General features: G+C 40.8%; 1 protein-coding gene across 1 annotated transcript in view; it reads right to left on the minus strand.

Annotated features, from left to right (window-relative positions):
* The window catches only part of CLVS2 (clavesin 2), a 44,894-nt gene that overhangs the window by 19,080 nt on the left and 5,166 nt on the right, over positions 1-20,648 (minus strand). Inside the window, exon 2 of the mRNA XM_082216163.1 lies at positions 18,920-19,094. Within this exon, the coding sequence (XP_082072289.1) occupies positions 18,920-19,094 (175 nt within the window). The remainder of the gene's footprint in view (positions 1-18,919; positions 19,095-20,648) is intronic.

The following is a 20,648-nucleotide window of genomic DNA, read 5'->3' on the forward strand; positions in this document are numbered from 1 at the left end:
AGGCCATGTATACACCTCTCCCTGTGCACACAATTATCCACCCTCTCTGTAGAATCATAGACTCTGTCTACAACATCTTTCCAAGTTATCACTTAAAGCACATCCTTCTGTCAACATATTGTAGTTTTTGTATTAATTTTAAGCAGCAAGAGAAATGCTGTGATTTCGTAAGTTTCAGCAGAGCTTTGATGATCAAGAATATCCTTTCTGGCAGGTTCCAAGTAATAAATTCAGTTATTTAAAGATTTACGCTTCAGTACAGGCACACACACCCCGACACATGTTTGACTTACGTGCAACAGCAAATACATGCAAAGCCAGGAAATAAGTAAATAAATAGGTTTAAACTGCAAAAAAAGGCATGGAAAGGGCAAAAACAGCCTGAAAACAGCAAGAAAACAGCTAGCAATCCCAGGAACCTTTGCAACTGCAATCCCACTTTGGGGTACTGGGGTCTACCCCCTTTGTCATTATTTTCACATCGTCCTCCAGTGATGAGGAAGGCTAACAGACATCTTTGCCACCATTCATGCCAGTCTGGTAAGTGCTGCTGGTTTTTAAAGGCTTTTTCAATAGTTTTCAGGAGTTTAGAGGGTGTTTACAGGCTTTTCAGATGGTGTTCGCACTATACACAATTCTGCATGGTACCTGGGAACGTAACCCCCACATAAGTGGGGAGACACGACTATATACTGCCCCTCAACCCAATGTGCATTTCCATACATTACTGCTATGTGCAACTCCTGGGATATGCTATTAAACTTTATTTATTTATGTCACATTCTCCTAGCAAGACTGCAATCCTAAACTAATCAGGAGGAAGCTGCATTAAACTCAGTGGGTCTTACATCCAAATGAAGATGTTTAGGCTACCACTATAATAACCACATCAGTGTGTGTAAAAAAAGTCTGATTTATTTTCACAACAACACAGTGAGGTAGACCAGACTAAGAGGTAGTGTTGTTCCTGGCAAAGTGGGATTATTTTAAAAGCAAGATTTGTTGACCGGTTAATAAAAAAAGAATGCCTTGTGTCTCTTAAGTAAAACACTGGTAAAATCAACAGACTTCAAAAACAAGTAGACATAAAATTATCAAAATATAAATAAAATTAACAGACTTTTAAACGAATATATATAAAGAGCTATCATACGCAAATATACTAAAAACATGTATACATAGATATCAAATACAGTATACATGAATATCTATTATATACAAATATACACTAAAAGATCTATTCCTTGCAGGTGCAGAACAAATTATATTGTGTGTAAAAGATTAGAACCTTATTTACCACATCTGCATGCAATATTCTAGTTGTACTTCGCTAGCTCTTAAGGAAATTATACAAGTCATTGTGCAAAGGAACAATGAACTTTTTCCTAAACTTCCTGCTAAGAGATTCAAATGTTTCCTTTTCAGCTCAACATCTTCTGATGATGATTTCATGATTTCATTATATATTGCCCTTCCTCACATGGGAGCCCTCATATATAAACCCTTCACCCACTTTCTAAATGTGGAGCAGACACACTTAAATGTGAAATTTTCCTTGATTCCTAGGAATGTCTTGCTTTTTTATTTTCAGCAGAAGTTTAAAATGTGACTTTTATTATCTTCTTGAATCATCCACCTCTCTCTCTCTCTCTCTCTCCCTACAGAACATCTGAGTTGCAGAATGCATGGTCAGCAAAACAGGAAAAGCTACCTGGTGAGAGTATAAAACAGCAGAATCAGCTGTTTGATGCAGTAAGGGTCATCAGTCTACAAGTGCTAATTTTCACATGTGGTTTTTCTTTTCCTTTCTCCTGAAAGCAATGTGGTACTTTGAATAAAACCCGGAGTACCTGTATCTTTTGTTCCTATGGCAGCTTAATGGCTAGTTTATTGGATTTTCTGTTTTCTATCGATACTAAAAGCTGTGGATACAAAATCACACTGGTGATGATGACGGTGTAGACTCCAGCAGTGTTCCCGAATTGTTTTCAACTCAGAGACGGCTTGAGGAATCCACGATGATGACTCATGAAACTGACCAACAGATCATTTCTCTGGAGTTACGTTCCTGTGCGCATTGCAGTTCCAAATCAGAAACTCTCATTCAGCTGCGTGAACTTTTAAATACGGGTCCACTAAATCCCCAAGCTAAAATGCCGTATAGCTCGTCACTGCATATTCCCAGGATGAGAGCACACTTCTCCCCCTGTTATTTTACAATATAAAGTTGATCTGTGGTTGACATGACCCTAGAATGACATAACATACAGCTGATGCCTTCCGACTGGCAGGGGAGGGGAACATATCAATGAAAGAAATGGAAAAATCCAGAATCTAGGAGTTTAGTTGGAGGTGTCAGATCTGTTCCTGTTCTACAATCCCCTCAGGTGTACAGCTGTTGCTACACATTTCATTAGCTATGGATCACACATTTCATTACTGATGAATGAGATTTTATAAGTTGGAAAGCTGATTCGTGTGCTTCATGATATTGATAGATCTGCATAAAAAAACTGCTAATTTTTTTAACCTCACCTTTGTTCAAAATGAAGTCTTCTGAATAAACTAACTAGATTTATCCACACCTCCTGATGTTTCTGTGGGTATGCCTTTCATGTGTCTCCTTTTATAAGAAAAAGCTCGTCAGCTCAAGGTTCACAAACCTGATGCCCTCTGCATGTTTTGGGTGAGAACTCCCATCACTACAAGTTGGCAAAGGCTGGTAGCCTGAGGACCCAACCAAAGGAATGCCCCCCAAGCCCTGATAATTGAAGGGCTAAGCTTTCTGGGAATCATTTTAAAGTAAATACAACAGATGAGAAAAACGGTTCTGCTTAGAGGCAAGAGCAACATGAAGTGGCAAGAAACCATATAAGAGGGGGCAACCCTTGGGAAAGCCCTTCAGAGCAAGCTAAGAGAACCCCCACAGAAGGCATCTACCAAAATCATTGTTCGCTGCGATACTCGCCAAAGAGGCAATTATGAATGGGCATAAAGGCCAGGATGACACTTGGCAGGAAGTAAGAGCAGCAAGACAGGAACCTCACTTGTTTACAGAGAGATAAATAGGAAGCACAAGTCTCTGCAGATTTTGCTCTCAGCAGTGAAAGCAGTATTGCTTCTGCAAGGAGGGAAACACCCAATAGACTCCAGGACAGAGTATGTAAGATAATATTGCAGGGGTTTATGGGGTAGGGGTAGTACCTCTGGTGGAGGTACATGCCATGCTCCTTCTGGGGTAGTTTGTCTGCCTTGGTCTCTACTCAGCTCTCATCTGTGGCCCCTAGAAGCTGTCAGCATGCAACAGTGACCATTTTTGTCCCACCACCAATCCCCTGGCTCTGAGCCTTCTTCCCCTGTGGGTTCCCTTGGAGGTTCCCCAGCTGGTACCTCCCACCACTCCTTTGCATCCAGCCTGCCAATGACATCAAGCGAGTAGGCTCAGGGGCAGGGAGGACTGGGGAGTCTATTACTGGGGGTGGGGAGCCATCAGAGTCCAGGACAAAGAGCAGAGTTAGCAGAGAAGCAACGTCTGTATTAGGAGAGCAAGCCAACCCGATCATCACAGAAAGCATGATGTCAGTTGAAAGAAGTGCTCAGATAAATGAGGTGTTGGAGATGACAGCTGAAGCTCTTCAGGATCTGCAAGGGCAACTATCTTCGACTGACCTGCTAGAAGACAAAAGCTAGGGGCATTCCATCCATTTCAAGATGGAAGAACATTTGTGCTTTCTTTATGAAGTTCCTTAGAATTTTTCTCTTGGTTCTGAAGTAAGAAAAGTTAATACCCCAAAGACGATGCAAGAAATGGTAAGAGGTGGCAGAAGTCAAGGAAATGCTGTGAATTTGGTGAGATAAGGGAAGACCCATTGAAGTCAGTGGGCATGATTAATGTAAGTGCATTCATTTCAGTGGGTCTATGTGAGTATGACTTAGTTGGATACAACCCAGATAATGAATTACAGCAAAACTGCAGATGCTGAGGAGAAGGAGAACAGAGCAAATACTTCAGGCCACAAAATAAATTGGAAGCATCAGATAAGAATCTAGGAGCAGCTGTTTAAAGCAGTATCATTAATGGGAAAGGCAAACAAAAAATGCAACATCTAGTCCTAATCTCTACGCCACCCTACATAAAAATTGTGACATGATCTCCAGGCAGTTAAAGGGGTGGTTCTGGATAGGAGATGCACATCATTTCAGTGGGGCACAGATGAACATCCGAATGTGAATGGAGCTGGTATGTATTTTGCTAAACACGCAGGGCTGAGGCACAGTATATAAATAGATAAATGGTGCCTTCCAGTTGCTACTGCACACCCGACACATCCTGTGTGCATGCCCATGCTAGGCATGACCCTCTGTTCTTACAGTGGTTTTCAGGGTTGTTGCTTTTTGAAAAATTCATTCTGCTTTTATGAAACTATAAGCTGCCTTGAATGTCATGTCTGACAGGAAGATGGCACAGAATGCCTTAAAATAAATAACATTACCGGAGCTAGATCAATGCCAAGTGTGCAACAAAAAGATTTGCACCAGAGTGCTCCTTAAAGGGATCTGCGAGCTCAAGCTCCTCTTAAATAAATGGCATCTGCGGCATCAGCATTCCCAGGGGATGAGGCTTTAATCCCAGAATGAGAATTGCCATCTTTTCACTGAGCAGTCAAGAGCCGCCCTTGGAGAAAAGAGGCATATTCTCACCAGCTGCAGGCAGCCTCCGTCAGTGAGGCCATATGACAAGCAGAGGCACAATCAAAACTGCTCTTGCTTGATGCAAATTGACTCTGCTTATGCCGATCTGCCATTGACAGAGGATGCAGGTGCTGAGACAGCCTAGAGATCATGTCACAAAAAAAGTCATTTTCACACCTCTGTACAGATACACAGACAAAAGGAGCCAGCAATCAAACACTTGAGTGAGTCAATAACAGGTGCAAGGTCACATGGTTGGCGGCAGCAGGGTGTATTCAGAGCAAATGCCAGACAAAGTGCTGAATCTAAGGCAATGTTGGCTGAAACTGTCTTCTTATATAAAGGGGGATTTAAAGCAGTGATATATATTTTTGCCCCAAACTATCAAGACTTGAGTAAATTGACATGTTTTATTTGGTGTTTATTAGTCATTTGATATAAATTTAAGGTGACAGAATAAGGACTGTATAAAGTTAATATTTCCCTTCTGCACCGAAGGCACATAAAATCCATTTATGGTTGCAATTCTGCACACCATACTTAGTAAAGAATTGATGCTAGTAGTATCTACTAGCAATTGTACAGGGTACTGATCCACTCCCAACTCACTTGAGCCATCCCTTTCAAATATCCAAGGAGAAACAAAAGCTACCTACTGCTGGAGTTTCCTGAAATAATTTACTGTCAAACTAATGTTTGCCAAGTACACAGTACAAGAACTATCCTCCAGCTTGTAGGGGCATATCTAGAAGTAGTTTCAGCAAAAGTGCACTGTAAGCTGCAAATGCAGTATTATCTTTTTACTCCACTTAATGTTGGCAATTCAAAACAATGCAATGTTCTGATTTAATAGAATTAAAAAATAATGTCCCTTGTCTAGGCTTCTTCTAAGAAGCAACAGCGCAACACATTTCTACTTCCATGACGCATCTAAAACTGAAGTAGAATGAGATCATACAGCATTCTGTGGCACCTTGTTAAAACCAGTAACAAAATTCTAAAAGGCTCTCAATAGTTTTGGATTGAAATTTTTGGAAAAGTAACCCTCAAAAAGTATCTTTAAAATTCAGCTTAGATTCCAGCTTGAGCTATTTTCTTTGGTCTAAAATTCCTCCCTTAGCTTCACATAAACAAAGTAATCTTTCTTTGCATCCTGGAGTTGTAAGAAAACCTGCTGTGTACTTTTTTCCTTTCTTTTTTTACGGCAACTAGGAATGGTTGCATTTGCTTAATGGAATGAACAATGGGTCAAGAACTGTAAATTCAGCAGTGACTTATCACAATTAATAAATTGAAGTGAAATGCTGGCTATGCCCCAGATATGCGTACTTCTTTTGAAATCTTCAGAAAGGTCAAGTTGATTGAAATCTACCATATTCCATGGCCTGTGCACAAAAGATGTGATAAGCTAGCATTATTTCCGGCCACGTTTATTTTCACCTTTTCCCCTATATGTGACATGCTGTCACCTTGATCAACAAGGCTGAATTATAGAGAGCTGGTGAAAGTACTGTCCTGGGGTGATTCATTCTCTTCCAGCTACATGAGTCTATAATCTTAATGATGTTAGCATCCTTAGTCTAACCATTAGATGGACAAAAACTGAAATTCCATGAATCAATCTGGGCCCCACAAGGAAGGAAGTTTACTCAGAATTTCTTGCCCTCATTCAAATTCCAGAAGAAATAGATATAAGGGTCTAGGTTTGGGGAAGATTTGTAGAAACTGTTTACTAGAATTCACAAGCATTCTGCTCATTTTCAGCAGTCACTTATTGACTCCAAGCCATGCTTGCTCTGTCCAGAGCCCTGGAGGTGCTGAAATGCACCAATCACAGAACTAAGACAGACTGATATCTAAAGGCTGCTGGATGGTAACTGCATGCCCAGAAGACACAAACAGGCCATGTCCATTAGCCTAGTGATCCTGCAACAACTTTCCTGGCACACTGAACTCCCTGATGCATTCAGAGTGGCCCATTCTAACTGCTGACAGCAATTTGAACAGCACAGATTTTGTCTGAAGATCGTATCTGCAGCTGCACGCCTGAATTTAAAATGCACAGAATGCTGTCCCAGCAGTTTATTGGCTTTAAATCAGTAAACATTCAGAAAGTTGCACACTATTGATTAGACAGGTTTTAATGGTTGTTCTGGAGCTGTTATCGCCTGCTGTTTAAATACAGAATTACAGAGATTAGTAGCTGTTCCAATCTACTGTCTAAATGCCTGATAAATAATAAATATTAACAAATGCACACCATATAGCTCTTCTGACATTCAAAAGAAATCACCCTCTATTGTGGAAATATATACTGAAACTTGTTTGGAAGGAAAGGTGGAAAAGCACCAAGGGTTGTGTGTTTGCATCTATGCAATCAAACAGCACCACTTTATTCCAGCAGTAACTCCAACAATGTTATGTTTCACCTCATTACTGTCTATATTGCTAGCCAGCTCCCTACTGATTTGGCTGTGTGGAAAGTCCAGAGTAAGGTACTTTAATGCTGGACTAATTTACTGCTGTTGGAAAGTGCAAGTATGAATTCACCCTGAACTATTCCAGATGCTGAACGTTCACTTAATTATGTTTAGTTTCTTCAAGCTCATTCACACAATATGAGCGTCATGCACTGTTCATTATCATAGGATTGCTTGGCTTTGGAAACTTCATTCACAAATCAGACCATCACAGGAAAATCTAATCACATTAATATATTGCCCATTAGTGAGGGCAAGTTTTTTAAGGGACAAATCTATCGCTTGGAGACACCCAAAGAGTAGTTGTGGAAAGCCCAGTGGTCAATCAATAAACAAAATTTTCAGGTTTTCTCAGTTGTTGTCATTTCAATTTGTTAAGTTTGATGAAAGTCACAAAGTAACTGACATGAAAGAACCTCAGGCTAATGCTACATGCCAGCTCACATAGATCTAATGGTGATCATCTTGAACCCTGTTCAGGGCTTGAATAGGTTGATTGGATGGATGAATTGAATGAGCATGGTGGACGTGTGTAAGGGAGCAAGATCAAATCATGGCTTCCTAATGTGTGTTCTTTAATATTTAGAGATGCACACCTGCCCTGCACACTATGTATCTTGGACAAGGAACCTGTGACCTTCCAGGTGTTGACTCCAACTCCCGCCAGCCTCAAACAATGATCACAGGTGACTGCAGCAGTAGACCACCGATATCTGGAGCACCACAGCTTCCTCATCCCTGCTATATATGTTTCCTGCAGGAAACCCCCATTGCAGCATTAGTGTAGGTGGTGCAAACATGACTGCTAGATATTGTATGAACAAAGAAGCTCTGAGGAAATGTTTGGAGACTGCCAAGCCTAAACATTGTCTTGGCACCATATCTGAAAGCAATGACTCTATGGATTCTTAATGATTTTTGAAAATAATTACCATCCTCATTTGGATGTCTGTACTGGAACTAAAGAGGATTGAAATATCTTGCATTTAGACAAGTTTTAAATTTACTCTAATCATGAAGGTTTTATACAGATATGGGTGGGGGTTGACCAAAAGCACCAATATCTGGGCTTAAAAGTGTTCATCCCCAAATGGACATGGATGGTTTTCATAATGCATATAACATGCATATAAAAAGTGTCCTGTGGCAGAACAAAAAGTATAAATATAAACATAATTTATAATAATTATACTCAGTAATTTGTACACAAAGTTCTCTCTCTGTGTGTCTCATGTGTTTGTGTGTGTGTCCACACACAGAATACCTCAACAGGTCTTTGAATGGGTTCTGCAACTCAAAAATAGAACTAAATACTGGATAGAACAAAGCTCCTTCAGCTTGTTTTTATTCACAGAAATAAATGTAGATATATAGCTCTTTAAAAACTATGTCGTTTTTCAAAGCAGCAGTTGTTAAATTGAGGATGCTGACAGGTTAACATGCCCTTATATAAACTACATCATATATATGTCACACACAGAAAAACCCTCTTGTAGGAATCATAACATTTGAACGCAGAGTCTAAGAGCTGAAAGCTTAGACTGGGTCCACAAGATATTAGTAAATAAATAATACGGTCATTAAATAATTCTTCTGTTACACTTACATAAAGGTTTCCTTCAGTGCTACTCTCCTACACAAAGCAATAAAAATTATTGAGGCTTTTTGTCATCATAATGTGAGTGAAAGCAAAAGAAAATCCATCATTCCTATGGAGGAAAAAGAGGGATTTATTGTGTCCTTCATGGCCATGTTTCGAGGTGAATGGATATTAGAGGGAAACAATAAAATGCTGAGTTGTTGTACAACCACCTATGTTTAACAGCACCAACAAATAAATATATTCTCAGAAAAAGAAGCAGTGGGGTACAGGATTGTAGCCGAAGACTTTTACCTGGAAGCAAGCCCGACTGAATATAAAAGGCCTTACTTATGAGTAGGTATGCATACGGTTGTACTCTAAAACAACAAGCAAGTACTTAAGAATTGTGTCCAGTGCTGAACATGCATAGTTCTCTTTGCACAACAGGACTCTCTCTTTCTCTCCTCTCTCTGTGTGCCCCCAAAACAGGTTCTGAAGGGTCTGCCTACGCTCTGGAGAAGATTTTGAGAGGAAAGGAAATGCAGAGGAGAGGGACGACAGGAAGATTCTGTTGTACAAGCCGAGGTCTGTTGAGCAAGTGCAGCTGTAGCATTGGATACAACCCTTAGCTATTTTCTCAACAATGAAATCTTATTTCCAGGTGTCACCTAATCTATGCATATTTCCTGGATTCTGTTGCTACCACTACATTTCTGCTCAGCTTCTTAAGCACTGAAGTCATAGCTCTACAAAGTCATTTCCCTGCTACAGATTTATATAATTTCTGCTCCACCAAGTCCATCTGCAATCTATTCGACTGGCTAATCTGCAACCACCCCCACCATGTAATTGTAGTAAGGTTGCCAACAGGCCAGAAAACAATTCAGTGTACCTGTCCTCCTCCTCCCCATTTCCTGAAAAGCAGAAGAGGAAAATAGCAATAAAACCCCAATAGTGCATTGTCTGATTGCTGCATAGTTTCTGACAGCAGGCCAAGCCCCCATCTATAAACCCTAACAGAACAAATTGAATGTTGCCGTCCTTCGTATTTTTCAAAGAAAATCAAACCAAACTTTGAAACCTATCACTCATTTTCTCCAGATTCCAGTTTTTCTTTTTAGAAATCAATATGCCTGAACGTTGCCTTTTAGGTCAAAGCTACAACAATTCTGACCTGCTTGCTTGCTTGATTTGGAGGAACTAAAAAAAATTAAAAAATCATTTCCTTCCCTACAATTGGTTACAAACTTTACTGTCAATTGAGAGAGGTCTCTGTGTGGTGCCCCCAGAGCAGCAAATCCAATTGTGGAAAGTTCATTAGGTGACTCTTTTTCTTCAGATGGCTAAGAAAATCCAACCAAAATCTGCTCTAGAACCAACATGAAGCCTAATTTGATCAGTCATTTAGCAGTCAGGAAAGAGCAGGGGGTTGTTTGAATGGCAGATTACTTTTTTTAATTGTCTATTTTCAAGTTTTCTAATGTATCTTAAGAACCTACTGGCTGCCCTTTGGAAACATTATGAGTTAGAAATAAAGAAAATAAATGGAGCAGTTTTGTTCACATAGTTCACAACTATTCGTCTCCCACTTTAAGCATCTAAGATCTGTGTTTATTCTCCTGTACCACAATTTAATGCATGTTTGCATACTAACTGATCAAGGCTCACCATGGTAACTGTCAGCTTAAGCGAGGAACTGCTTGGCACCCAAGTATACAGAGAACTATGCTGATAACTGACAATATTTCCAGCATTACTCTGACATGATTTTCGTTGCAACTCAACATTACCTTAGACCAGAACTGCTAATTAGCCTGGCTTGAATAACAGCCGTTAATGTCATAAGCATGGTTTTTTATGCCATTACAGGAGAACAAGCAATAGTAATTAATTGCTCATTGACAAGAGTGATGATTACTTCCCTTTCCATTCAATAGACTTGAAAAGAAATGGGAGTTCATGGATGGATGTGTTTGATGATAGGTTGTCACTGGACAAAGATAAAGATGCAGGAACCCTTTTCAAAATTATATACCTTATCATATCAAAACCCAGCAAGTAAAAGCAATGAAGGTTTACCTTAGACAAACATGAATACAAATTGAATAGCTGAGATAAAATACAGATTATTTCCCATTGCCTATGCCAGCCTTTTACAAAATCATTTTGGGGAATAGATAGAACTATATTTACACAAAAAAGGCTCAAAATGTAGAGAAAGCTACTGTAAGTGCAAACTCAGACAGCCCTTCCTTGTCCCTCTCAGGCATGAACAATACATTCTCCCATCTGTCAGCATACAAATGAAGAGCTGCAGTATTGTACCACTGTGCCTACTTTGGTTTTGGTTTTTAATCTGTTGCAGCAGATCCCAGAAAGGACTTCACCAAATGACAACACTGGAAAGCTTAGCTTCTTAAAAACAAACTTGCTCTATTTTTTTAATACATTTTCTGTGACTCAAATTTAAATTGCAGCATTAGCATTTCTCTAGTTTCGCTGTAGGATACTTCCAAAGAGATGGAATAATAATAATTTTTAAAAGAACTTCTGGCATTTGCCTTCTGCCTTTGTGTAACATTAAATTTGCCCTTAAAGAGAGCAAGTCCCCCCCCAACATGTGTTTCCAAACAAAGATGTAAAAAACAATGATTCTGTCTGGAGAGTCCACCCACGATCAATTTATAACACCTAGAACATCCCCTATTTTCCCTTCCCTCATTTGAAGTGATTTTTTTTTTTAAAAGTAGTCCTATCACATGATTTATTTACACATCCACAGTGTGCAATTCTATGCATGTTTGCTCAGAAGAAAATCCCATTGTGTTCAGTTAGGATTGCTCTATTAGAAGGATGGCAACCAGAAGTGGATATCCTTTTCTCTCCCCCTCATTTTACTTTGCCTCAAATAGTTAAATATCACCTTGACACAGACATGTTAATTATGTGGCACTCTGACTATCCTTTCCATTTGAGATAGATAGATGATAGGTAGATAGATAGATAGATAGATGATAGATAGATAGATGATAGATAGATGATAGATAGATAGATAGATGATAGATAGATGATAGATAGATGATAGATAGATAGATAGATGATAGATAGATAATAGATAATAGATAGATAGACAGACAGACAGACAGATAGATAGATGATAGATAGATAGATGATAGATAGATGATGATGATAGATAGATAGATGATAGATAGATAGATAGATAATAGATAGACAGACAGACAGATAGATAGATAGATAGATAGATAGATAGATAGATAGATGATAGATAGATAGATGATAGATAGATAGATAGATGATAGATAGATGATAGATAGATGATAGATAGATGATAGATAGATAGAGATGATAGATAGATAGATGATAGATAGATATAGATAGATAGATAGATAGATAGATAGATAGATATAGATAGATAGATATAGATGATAGATATAGATAGATGATAGATAGATAGATAGATCATGCACACAAACACCTTTTACTACACTGCTACCTTCACAGAAATCCATTCAGTGTGTTGACCTCCTAGCTCATCTCTATCCTTTGATTCTGTGACATAATGTGAGCGACAAGCCAGTAAGCTCAGCAAAACCAGTTGAAGGAGAAAGAGAGAGAGCACAGAACAGGCCTGGCTGCCCCCTTGTCCCAGCCATCCGTGAACCAAAGCACCATGCTGAATGCTATTCTCTAAGGAGGCTTTCCAATATCAAACTTATCTGGACAACATAATGGCGGGAAAGCAGGTGTCAGGGGTGAGGGGGAAGTATAAATGAATCTTGTCAAGATGCACAGAGGTACCTAGGAATCAGTATGATGCTGGACAATTCTCAAATAACCCATCAGTCCCTGGGAATATAACTACTAAATACTGGCCCTGTGGGAGATGCCAAGCACTCAGCACTGAGAGAGAGGAGAAGTGGGGATAAGTTATTATGCTTGTATGCAGGAAAGGGGAATATGGAAGCAGATCAGGGATGATGGGGAACTTCAGGCCCAGGGGCCAAATGTGGCCCTCCAAGCCTCTCTGTCTGGCCCTTGGGATTCTTTCCAGGCCACACCCTTGTTCCCATGCCACACCCCTTACTGGCTATGCTTTTGTATCCTCTTTGAGTGCCCTGTTTTCTGCAGCTGGAACACTTCTTGCTCGCCTGGTTGCAGGATAGGGAGGGGTGTGCAAGTGTGTGAAGAAACAAAAATCACATTCCCATTTGTTGCTCTGCCCACTTTTGCCCCTGGCCCTGCCCACCACTGGCATGTAGCCCCCGGAAGGTTGCATGGAAGGGAATGTGGCCCTTGGGCTGAAAAAGGTTCCTGAGAACAGGAAGAAAATTCTAGTATTCCCAGTAGCTAGGGTGTTGGAAGTGTGGGGCAGGGGGGAACAGGGATCATGGTGTCAAGTCCCTGTTCTTCACTCGGTTATACTGACAACAGGAAGCGCCATGACACACAGAGCTTCTCCTATGCGTGTGAAATTATGGAAGTGTTAATTAACATCACAATATTTTCATGCAAGGAAGAGCTGTATGTTCTTAAAAGGATCCCTATTAAGTAATTTTTGCTTTAATTAATTAGCAGACTTCCTTGGAAATGCTCAGCGATGTGTGAAAGCCAATTACATGTAATAACATTAAAAGGGGAAAGGAAACAGGGACATATTTTTAAACACTAGGCTTGTTAGCCGTTGGGTGCATTAATAATACAGTGGTACCTCGGGTTACAAACTTAATTTGTTCCAGAGGTCCGTTCTTAACCCGAAACCATTCTTAACCTGAGGCGCACTTTCGCTAATGGGGCCTCCCGCTGCCAGCATACTGCCGGCGCGCGATTTCTATTCTCATCCTGGGGCAAAGTTTGCAACCCGAGGTAACTACTTCCGGGTTAGCGGAGTTTGTAACCCAAAGCGTTTGTAACTTGAGGTACCACTGTGCAGACAAGAAGACCTCCTTCACCAACCCCTGAAGGCAGGGGAGCTGGGCAAGAGGGGATTTGGGAGCCCAATCCTGTGTAACGACCACTGCAACAATGTGGAACTCCTCAACATCAGATCTGTCTGGCTTCATTGTCCCCTGCTCAGGCAGCAGTAAGTGCTTAAGACTTTTACACTATTTGAAAACTATTTGCTACAAACAAACAAGCTCCAGTGTGATTTTTGTTTCAACAGTAGAGCCGCCACACTTCCAATCCAGGTTACCTACAAAGCTTCAATACAATTTGATACACTTTTCTTTCTTTTTTTACAAAAGCACTGCTTCAGAGTCTTGTGGTAGGTTTTTACATGAAAATGCACTTTATTATAATCCCTATGATGCAGAAGGAGACACAATGAATGAGTTTTCCCATACTGACTCAACTCTACAAGCTCCATAGCACTGAGCATAGCGTAAGCCCAACACTTGACCTCTTGCATCTATTCACGTTGACTTCTCACCTTGCCCAGCACTGGTATAAGACAGCCTAGAAGAAAATGTGGCCCTCAGTCTTCACCTCTGACCAACATGCCTGTTGTTTTCGAGAGAACAGGGTTCAAATCCCCACATTTCTTTATCACAACACTCAGAATCTGGCTTTCTATGCAGCTCGACTACCAAAATTGATCAGATTAATGACACTGCTTACCATTCTACACCAAGAGCAAGATTTTTCTGAGCTAAGCAATGAAAATGAAGAACCATGAAACAAGAAGCTGTCCTTCAAAGAAGAGCACCAAACTCTACTATTTCACTTGTATTAAATTATTTTTCAACTCATGAACTGTTTCTGGAATTCAAATGTCATCCATACAACGTAATCAGGTAGAGGTGGACTAAATATTGCCTAATGACATCCAGAGGGAAATCATGCATGTGGGTCCAGAAAGTGAGACAAGACAAAAGGGCATCCTGGAGGACTCATATCCATGTATTTATCCATTAACTCTCTCACACAACCAAGGTGCTTCTGTACCTTGCAGGAAAAAAGGTCACCAAAGAATCACTCAGTATGCATTCCAACCATTTTTTGGAATAACAGTTCAGTCCTCATGTGCACAATCAGAAGTCCTCAACGGACCTCACTTCCAGGTCAGTGGGGTTAGAACTGCAGCTTAAGGAGCTATTGTAGACTGCTCTCCACCCAACACCATCTGGTCACTGCTGAACAATGACTGGCAATTTGGTGACCTCCAGATGGACTCCAACTCCCATCAGCCCCAGCCAATATGGACAACAATCAGAGATAATGGGAGTTGTAGTGCAACGTCTGGAGTACAAAATGTTGGCTATCTTTAAGCAGGCTGATTTGGTATACAGGTGTACTTAGTGTTAAACAGCCTGTGCTAGTCTATTGGAGTAGCCCATCCACCCATCTCTTTTTTCTTTTTCTTTTTCTTTTTCTATAAAAGCAATTAATTTACTAGAGTGCTAGGTTTTTTTTTCTTCCTCAGCTGCCATGTGATCTCGGCAAAGTCTTGTAAGCCAAAGCAAATACAATTCCACTGATTAAATAGCGTAGCTGTTTATCAAGACAGCAAGTACGCCGTGTGTACTTATTGGTTATGCTCCTTTTTCAGTATCTCCCATCTGTCCTTTTTTAACCTGCTTTGTAACTCAGATAGACCAGTTTCTGATGTGCACATCATATGACAAGAAAAGGAAAGGAACCAGTTTATAAATGTTCTTTTTTTCTGACTGTCACCTGAAGGTTTTCATTCAGATTCAGCAAGTGGCCTCCCAACACAACACTTTAGCCCATTCAGGGCAGTCATCATGAGTCCTGAATGGTTCCTTAAAATGTTTTGGTGGGTGCTGCTAAATTAATATTGCAGTGTACAAGAATGCTTTAACATTGATAAATAGGAACATAAACAAACAGATGATTTGTAGAACAACTGACGGCCCCCAAGCCAAATTCCAATGTATCTCAAGGAAGTATAATACCCCCAAACAAATCCACATGTGAGGTGTCAGGAGAAGGGCACTGAAGGCTGCAATCCTATAGCCACTTATCTGGGAACAAGCCACAGTAAACACAATGGGACTAACTTCTTCTGAGTAGACATGTAATGGATTGCTCTATAATTAAGTCTACCTCCTTAGATTAGTTTTTGTTTGAAAAATCTGTGGGATGTCTTTATCTACTCCAAGGGTGGGCATTTTCAAGGGAAGAGTAACCACAGCTCATGTGGAATGGAAGAGGAAAACAACATACATAAGAGGCAGATTTAAGTTCCAACTGCGGATAAGTTCCAACTGAACATTTCCATTGTTTCCATGCTGTTCCTTTCGGTCTTCTGGTTGTTTCCAGAACACTATTTCCTTTCTGATTTTCTCACAATGTCATTTAAACTTATGGGCTCGGGTGATTTTGTTTCAATGTGTCTGTGGCATCATCATGTCAGAATACTATGGCGATGTCACATGGCTTACCACCACCAACCAGATTAAACAACCGGGTGGGCAAACAGGGCAAAATACAGTAGCCCCCTTCAGGCATTCTAGCTCATTCATGCAGTGACACAGGAGCAGGAACAGACCAAGTAGTATCTCCCTCCTAATATCATGTGTTCTGGGAAGGCCCTCTCCCAACATCTGTGCAAACAGTGAGAACATCTGTAGATGTTTGTACATCCAGCTGTATGCATGGGGGGCACTTTTCCCACAGACATCTACTCTCTGTGTGTGTGAATGTCAGCAGACTGGCTTCTCAGTTTGCATCATGTTAGAGGCAGGGCTACTGAGTGCAGCCCTGCTCCTATGTTCTTCTATGCAGAAGCTAGAAGACCTGAAGAGGACTAGAGCGGGCACAGAAGCAGGAAAATGGTGTCCAGAAGAACAAATAAGTGTGTCTAAAGTTTCCAGAAATGGAAAGTGACTTTCTGTACTCAGGGTGAGGGTGAGAAATGAGTCATTTTTGCCCCAGCCCTAAAGAAATGTTCATTTCTTCAACCAACCTGGCATTTATCTAACAGTCTTGTGTCAAGTCCAGGGACATGTGAATCCATTTCATTAGCCTGATATATATTGGGCGTAGAATCGACATGGGAAAGTGGCCTTAGATCATAACTCTACAGAAGAACGATGAAAATTCTGGCAGGCCCTGCTAAAATTGACTGCAATATCAGAGCACATAAAAGCTCATAGAGATGGTTGCTCATTTGCTTTATAGGAGTCATAAAAACATTTCAGAGCTTGAAATGTAAGGGAATGAAAGCATTTCCTCGAGTAAAAGCAGAACCGACTGCAGTAAGAAATGAGGCAAAAAACCTCAATATTTGGATATAAAAATTCAGTTCCCTCTTAGATAAACATTTGCTTTAATGAAGATAGTTTTGCATTTATTAAATACAACATAAAGCACTTATGTACCATGATTCAATGATTTAACATTGCAAGAGAAGCACTTTAACCTATAGATAACTTTAATCAAGTATGTAGTTAATGGCTAAGAAAAAGCTCACAGCAACCTCCATTAAGCATTAAGGTATCAGCAAACTCTCAAGATACAGGGTTGAATCACACAACCATTTACTGCATAGTGGCCTCTGAAAACATTGTGCTGTGGTGCCTCTAACCACACTAATGAACTCATTTTCTGTTGCCCTCAGGCCAAGAATCACCCTACTCCTAAACATGGTAGAAAATTGAGAGAATTGGGTGTGTGGTGACAGCCAGTTTACTGTATAGCCTGAAACTACAAACAATAAGCTCTCCATGTGGTTTGTGAACTACTGAGGCCACCTCAGAACTCTGTCCTGAGGACATGAAGATATGTTTTAGCCAATCTAGACATTACTTTCACCACAGTGGTCAATGTCCCAGTAGCAAATTTCCTACCTCCCAAATAAATGCTGTGAAGCATTTATTCACCACATGAAACAGGGCCACTGTGCATTACTCAAGGCCATGGTGGCAGCTGGCAGGGCTGTGCAATACACAGACACACTCAACTCATGTGCTGAGCAATGCTTAGAAACAGACAAGGTGGGAAGTTTGCATAGGAATGACATTTTGCATACTGAAAGTAAGATCTTCACTATCTCAGAAATGCATCTCCATAGTCCTGCGGTGGCCAAAGTGTGGCTAGTGTAAAATTAATTCTGCAATCATTCAATACAAGCATGGATATCCAGTTATGTGTTCTGTCTCTCTCCTCACAACACACCAGAAACCTAATATAGCACATCTATTACATTATAGGTTTGTTGGGGGGGGTTGTTAATTTCAGTTTTCTTACATGTGATACATAGCAACTAGTACAACCAACTTATTCTGTATTATTAGAAAAGATATCAGTGAAAAAACATGAGTTACAGAAGGAAGAGGCCAAAATGCCATCTACTCCACCCACTGGCAGAAGAACAGGGGTGCGGGGGGAGCGCACCGCCTCCGGAGGAACAATCCTGGTGAGGGGCCATCGCGGCTGGCCTCCCCCCCACGCTGGGCAACACACCCCCACAGGCGGCATGCCACGCCCCCAGGATGGCATGCCACACCCCTAGGATGCACGCCAGCCACGCCCCCACCTGTTCTCTGCCCCCCCCCCCGCCGGAGCTTGAAGCTTCACCACTGACTCCACCTCCCTGCATTTAGATGCTCTTCCCCACCCACAACAGGTCAACTGCTGCAATCCAAAGTAGTATGTGCCCCAGGTGAAGGTGAGACAGACACAACACAGAGGGAAGACTCCAAATAAGTTCATAGGGAATGAACTTATACTCCACATTTGGGAATCCCAAAGTTAATACCACTATTGAAGAGGAACTTGCTTTGGCTGGACAACACACAACATCCTGGACATGGCTGGCTGGACATGCTTTGGCTGGACAACACACAACATACATCAGGAATCCAACTCTGCCTCCTTTGGGAGTTTTTGTTATTTCTCTTCCCTCAATAATAATTTAGAGCTGATTGATTTGAGGCAACCATCAAATATGAGACTCAGTTTCTCAGCCGTAAAATAAACAACCACTTGATTATTCTTCAGTTAGGTCACAAACTGAGAGAAATGAATATATATCCTAACATTTCAATTACTGGATTGTTTGAATTTATATTCTTCTTGTTCTGTTTTTAGCATGGAACCACACCAACTGGGGGCAGGGGGTTGGGATGAGGAGGAGGGAAGATTAGGAGATATACGAGTAATGCTTTAAAAAAGTTTTTACCTGAAGGCCTTCTATGGCTAATCGAAGCATACTTGGTGTCAGTTTAGAAGCCTGTTTGAAAGTGAAGTTGCTCCAGTCTATAATCAAAACAAATCCATTTACTTGAAGTTCAGGATCCTCAATCATGGCTTCTAAGGAAAGAAGTATGGCACGCAAAATATCCACCAGTGTGTACCTGCCAACAAAGACAAGATGGTATTAAGCTAGCTAAAAATATTCCGATGCTAGAAGAAAAGATATTATTTGCAATCTGCTGTCAAAGTATCCATTTTGCACATGATAAAGTATGGCAATCACAGTTTCACTATACGTGGTCAGATAAATACACAAACCTTTAAGATTGGGGTGACACTGCAACACAGCAGTATTTGTATGAAACATGAAACTATGTGGCTGAGTCTCAATGAGTCCGAGTGAAGTGTCAGGTTTGTACACTGCCAACCCCCTTCTTAGTTTATAGTTTCAGTTTTAAAGAGTCTGATCTTAGTTTTACTTGGCTTGCAACAAACTTTGCCTAGCTTAATAATAGCCCAAGCTTTGAAGTTGGCTTCTTGTAAACTGGCTAGAATATACCGTATTTTAAATTAGGATTCCTGGCTGGTACATAACACTAAGGCAAGAATTTTTAAATATGAAACTAAACTTAGCATAATTCCTTACTCCAGTTTCAGAGGAGGCAGAGGGGGAAGAGAGGGGAGAGTCTGCAAGCCCAGCACTTTGTTCAGGCTCATTGAGCCTCATCCACATAGGAAGGTGTTTACACCTAGTCAGACCATTGGCCTAGCTTAGTACTAGGTTCAAGGGTCTGGAAACCAGGGCTCCCCAGATGCAATTGGACTTTGCTCCCATCAGCCACAGCCAGCTGGCCAACTATCAGGGATGGTGCAAACAATATCCAGAGGTTTCCCATCCCTTTCTCATCCATACTGACTGGCAGTGGTTCTCAAGGATTTGGGGAAGGAATCTTTCCCAACCTACTTGGAGATGCCAGGGATTGAATCTGGAATTCTTTGCATGCAAAGTGTGTGCGCTACCACTGAGCTATGTTCCTTCAGTATGTTTCTCTATGCCTCTCCATGATTTACCTACTGTGGAATTTTCATTAGCTAGCTAGCAAGAAAGAGTAGCAATATTGGCTGCAGTCCTGCTCCCTGTTGAGTTGCTTAAAGCTCATAGAATTCAATTGGATTCTTGAAGCATAACTGTTTTCAGGTTTGCAGCCATTAACTTTAAAAAGAACGGAGCATTTAAAGAACCTGTTCATCCAGAAAGACCTATTAAAAGTACTTAAAAATAGCAGTCAATATGCAATCTCTGTGGGATACCTTGGTTTTCTTAAGTGGCCTTCTCCTTGCCTTACATGGCATTGAGATAAGGAAGCTTCATTTTGCACCACCACTGATGAATAATAATATCCACTACAGGACACAATTTAAGGCAGCAATTTTTTATTAAAAAAAAAAAAAAAAGCTCAGTGATAAACCAGGGCCAAAGCTAGGTTTGAAGATGCATGAGCAAAATGCCTTCTGTGTCTCCCTTCTCATGTTGCTGGATCCCTCAGGCATATCTGAAAATGGATGGGCAGTCGCAAGGATGGTTGAGAGCTGGCATTTAAATTTCTAGCAATGCTCCGAAGTGCCCAACATTATGTTAGTCCAGAATGTCCTGGAAAGTGTAAATGGCAGCCGACAAACCCAGCAACTGGTGTTAGGATACCAGGTCTTGATTC

The sequence above is a fragment of the Podarcis vaucheri genome (genome assembly GCF_965113315.1).
Source record: "Podarcis vaucheri genome assembly, chromosome: 3".
NCBI lineage: Eukaryota > Metazoa > Chordata > Lepidosauria > Squamata > Lacertidae > Podarcis > Podarcis vaucheri.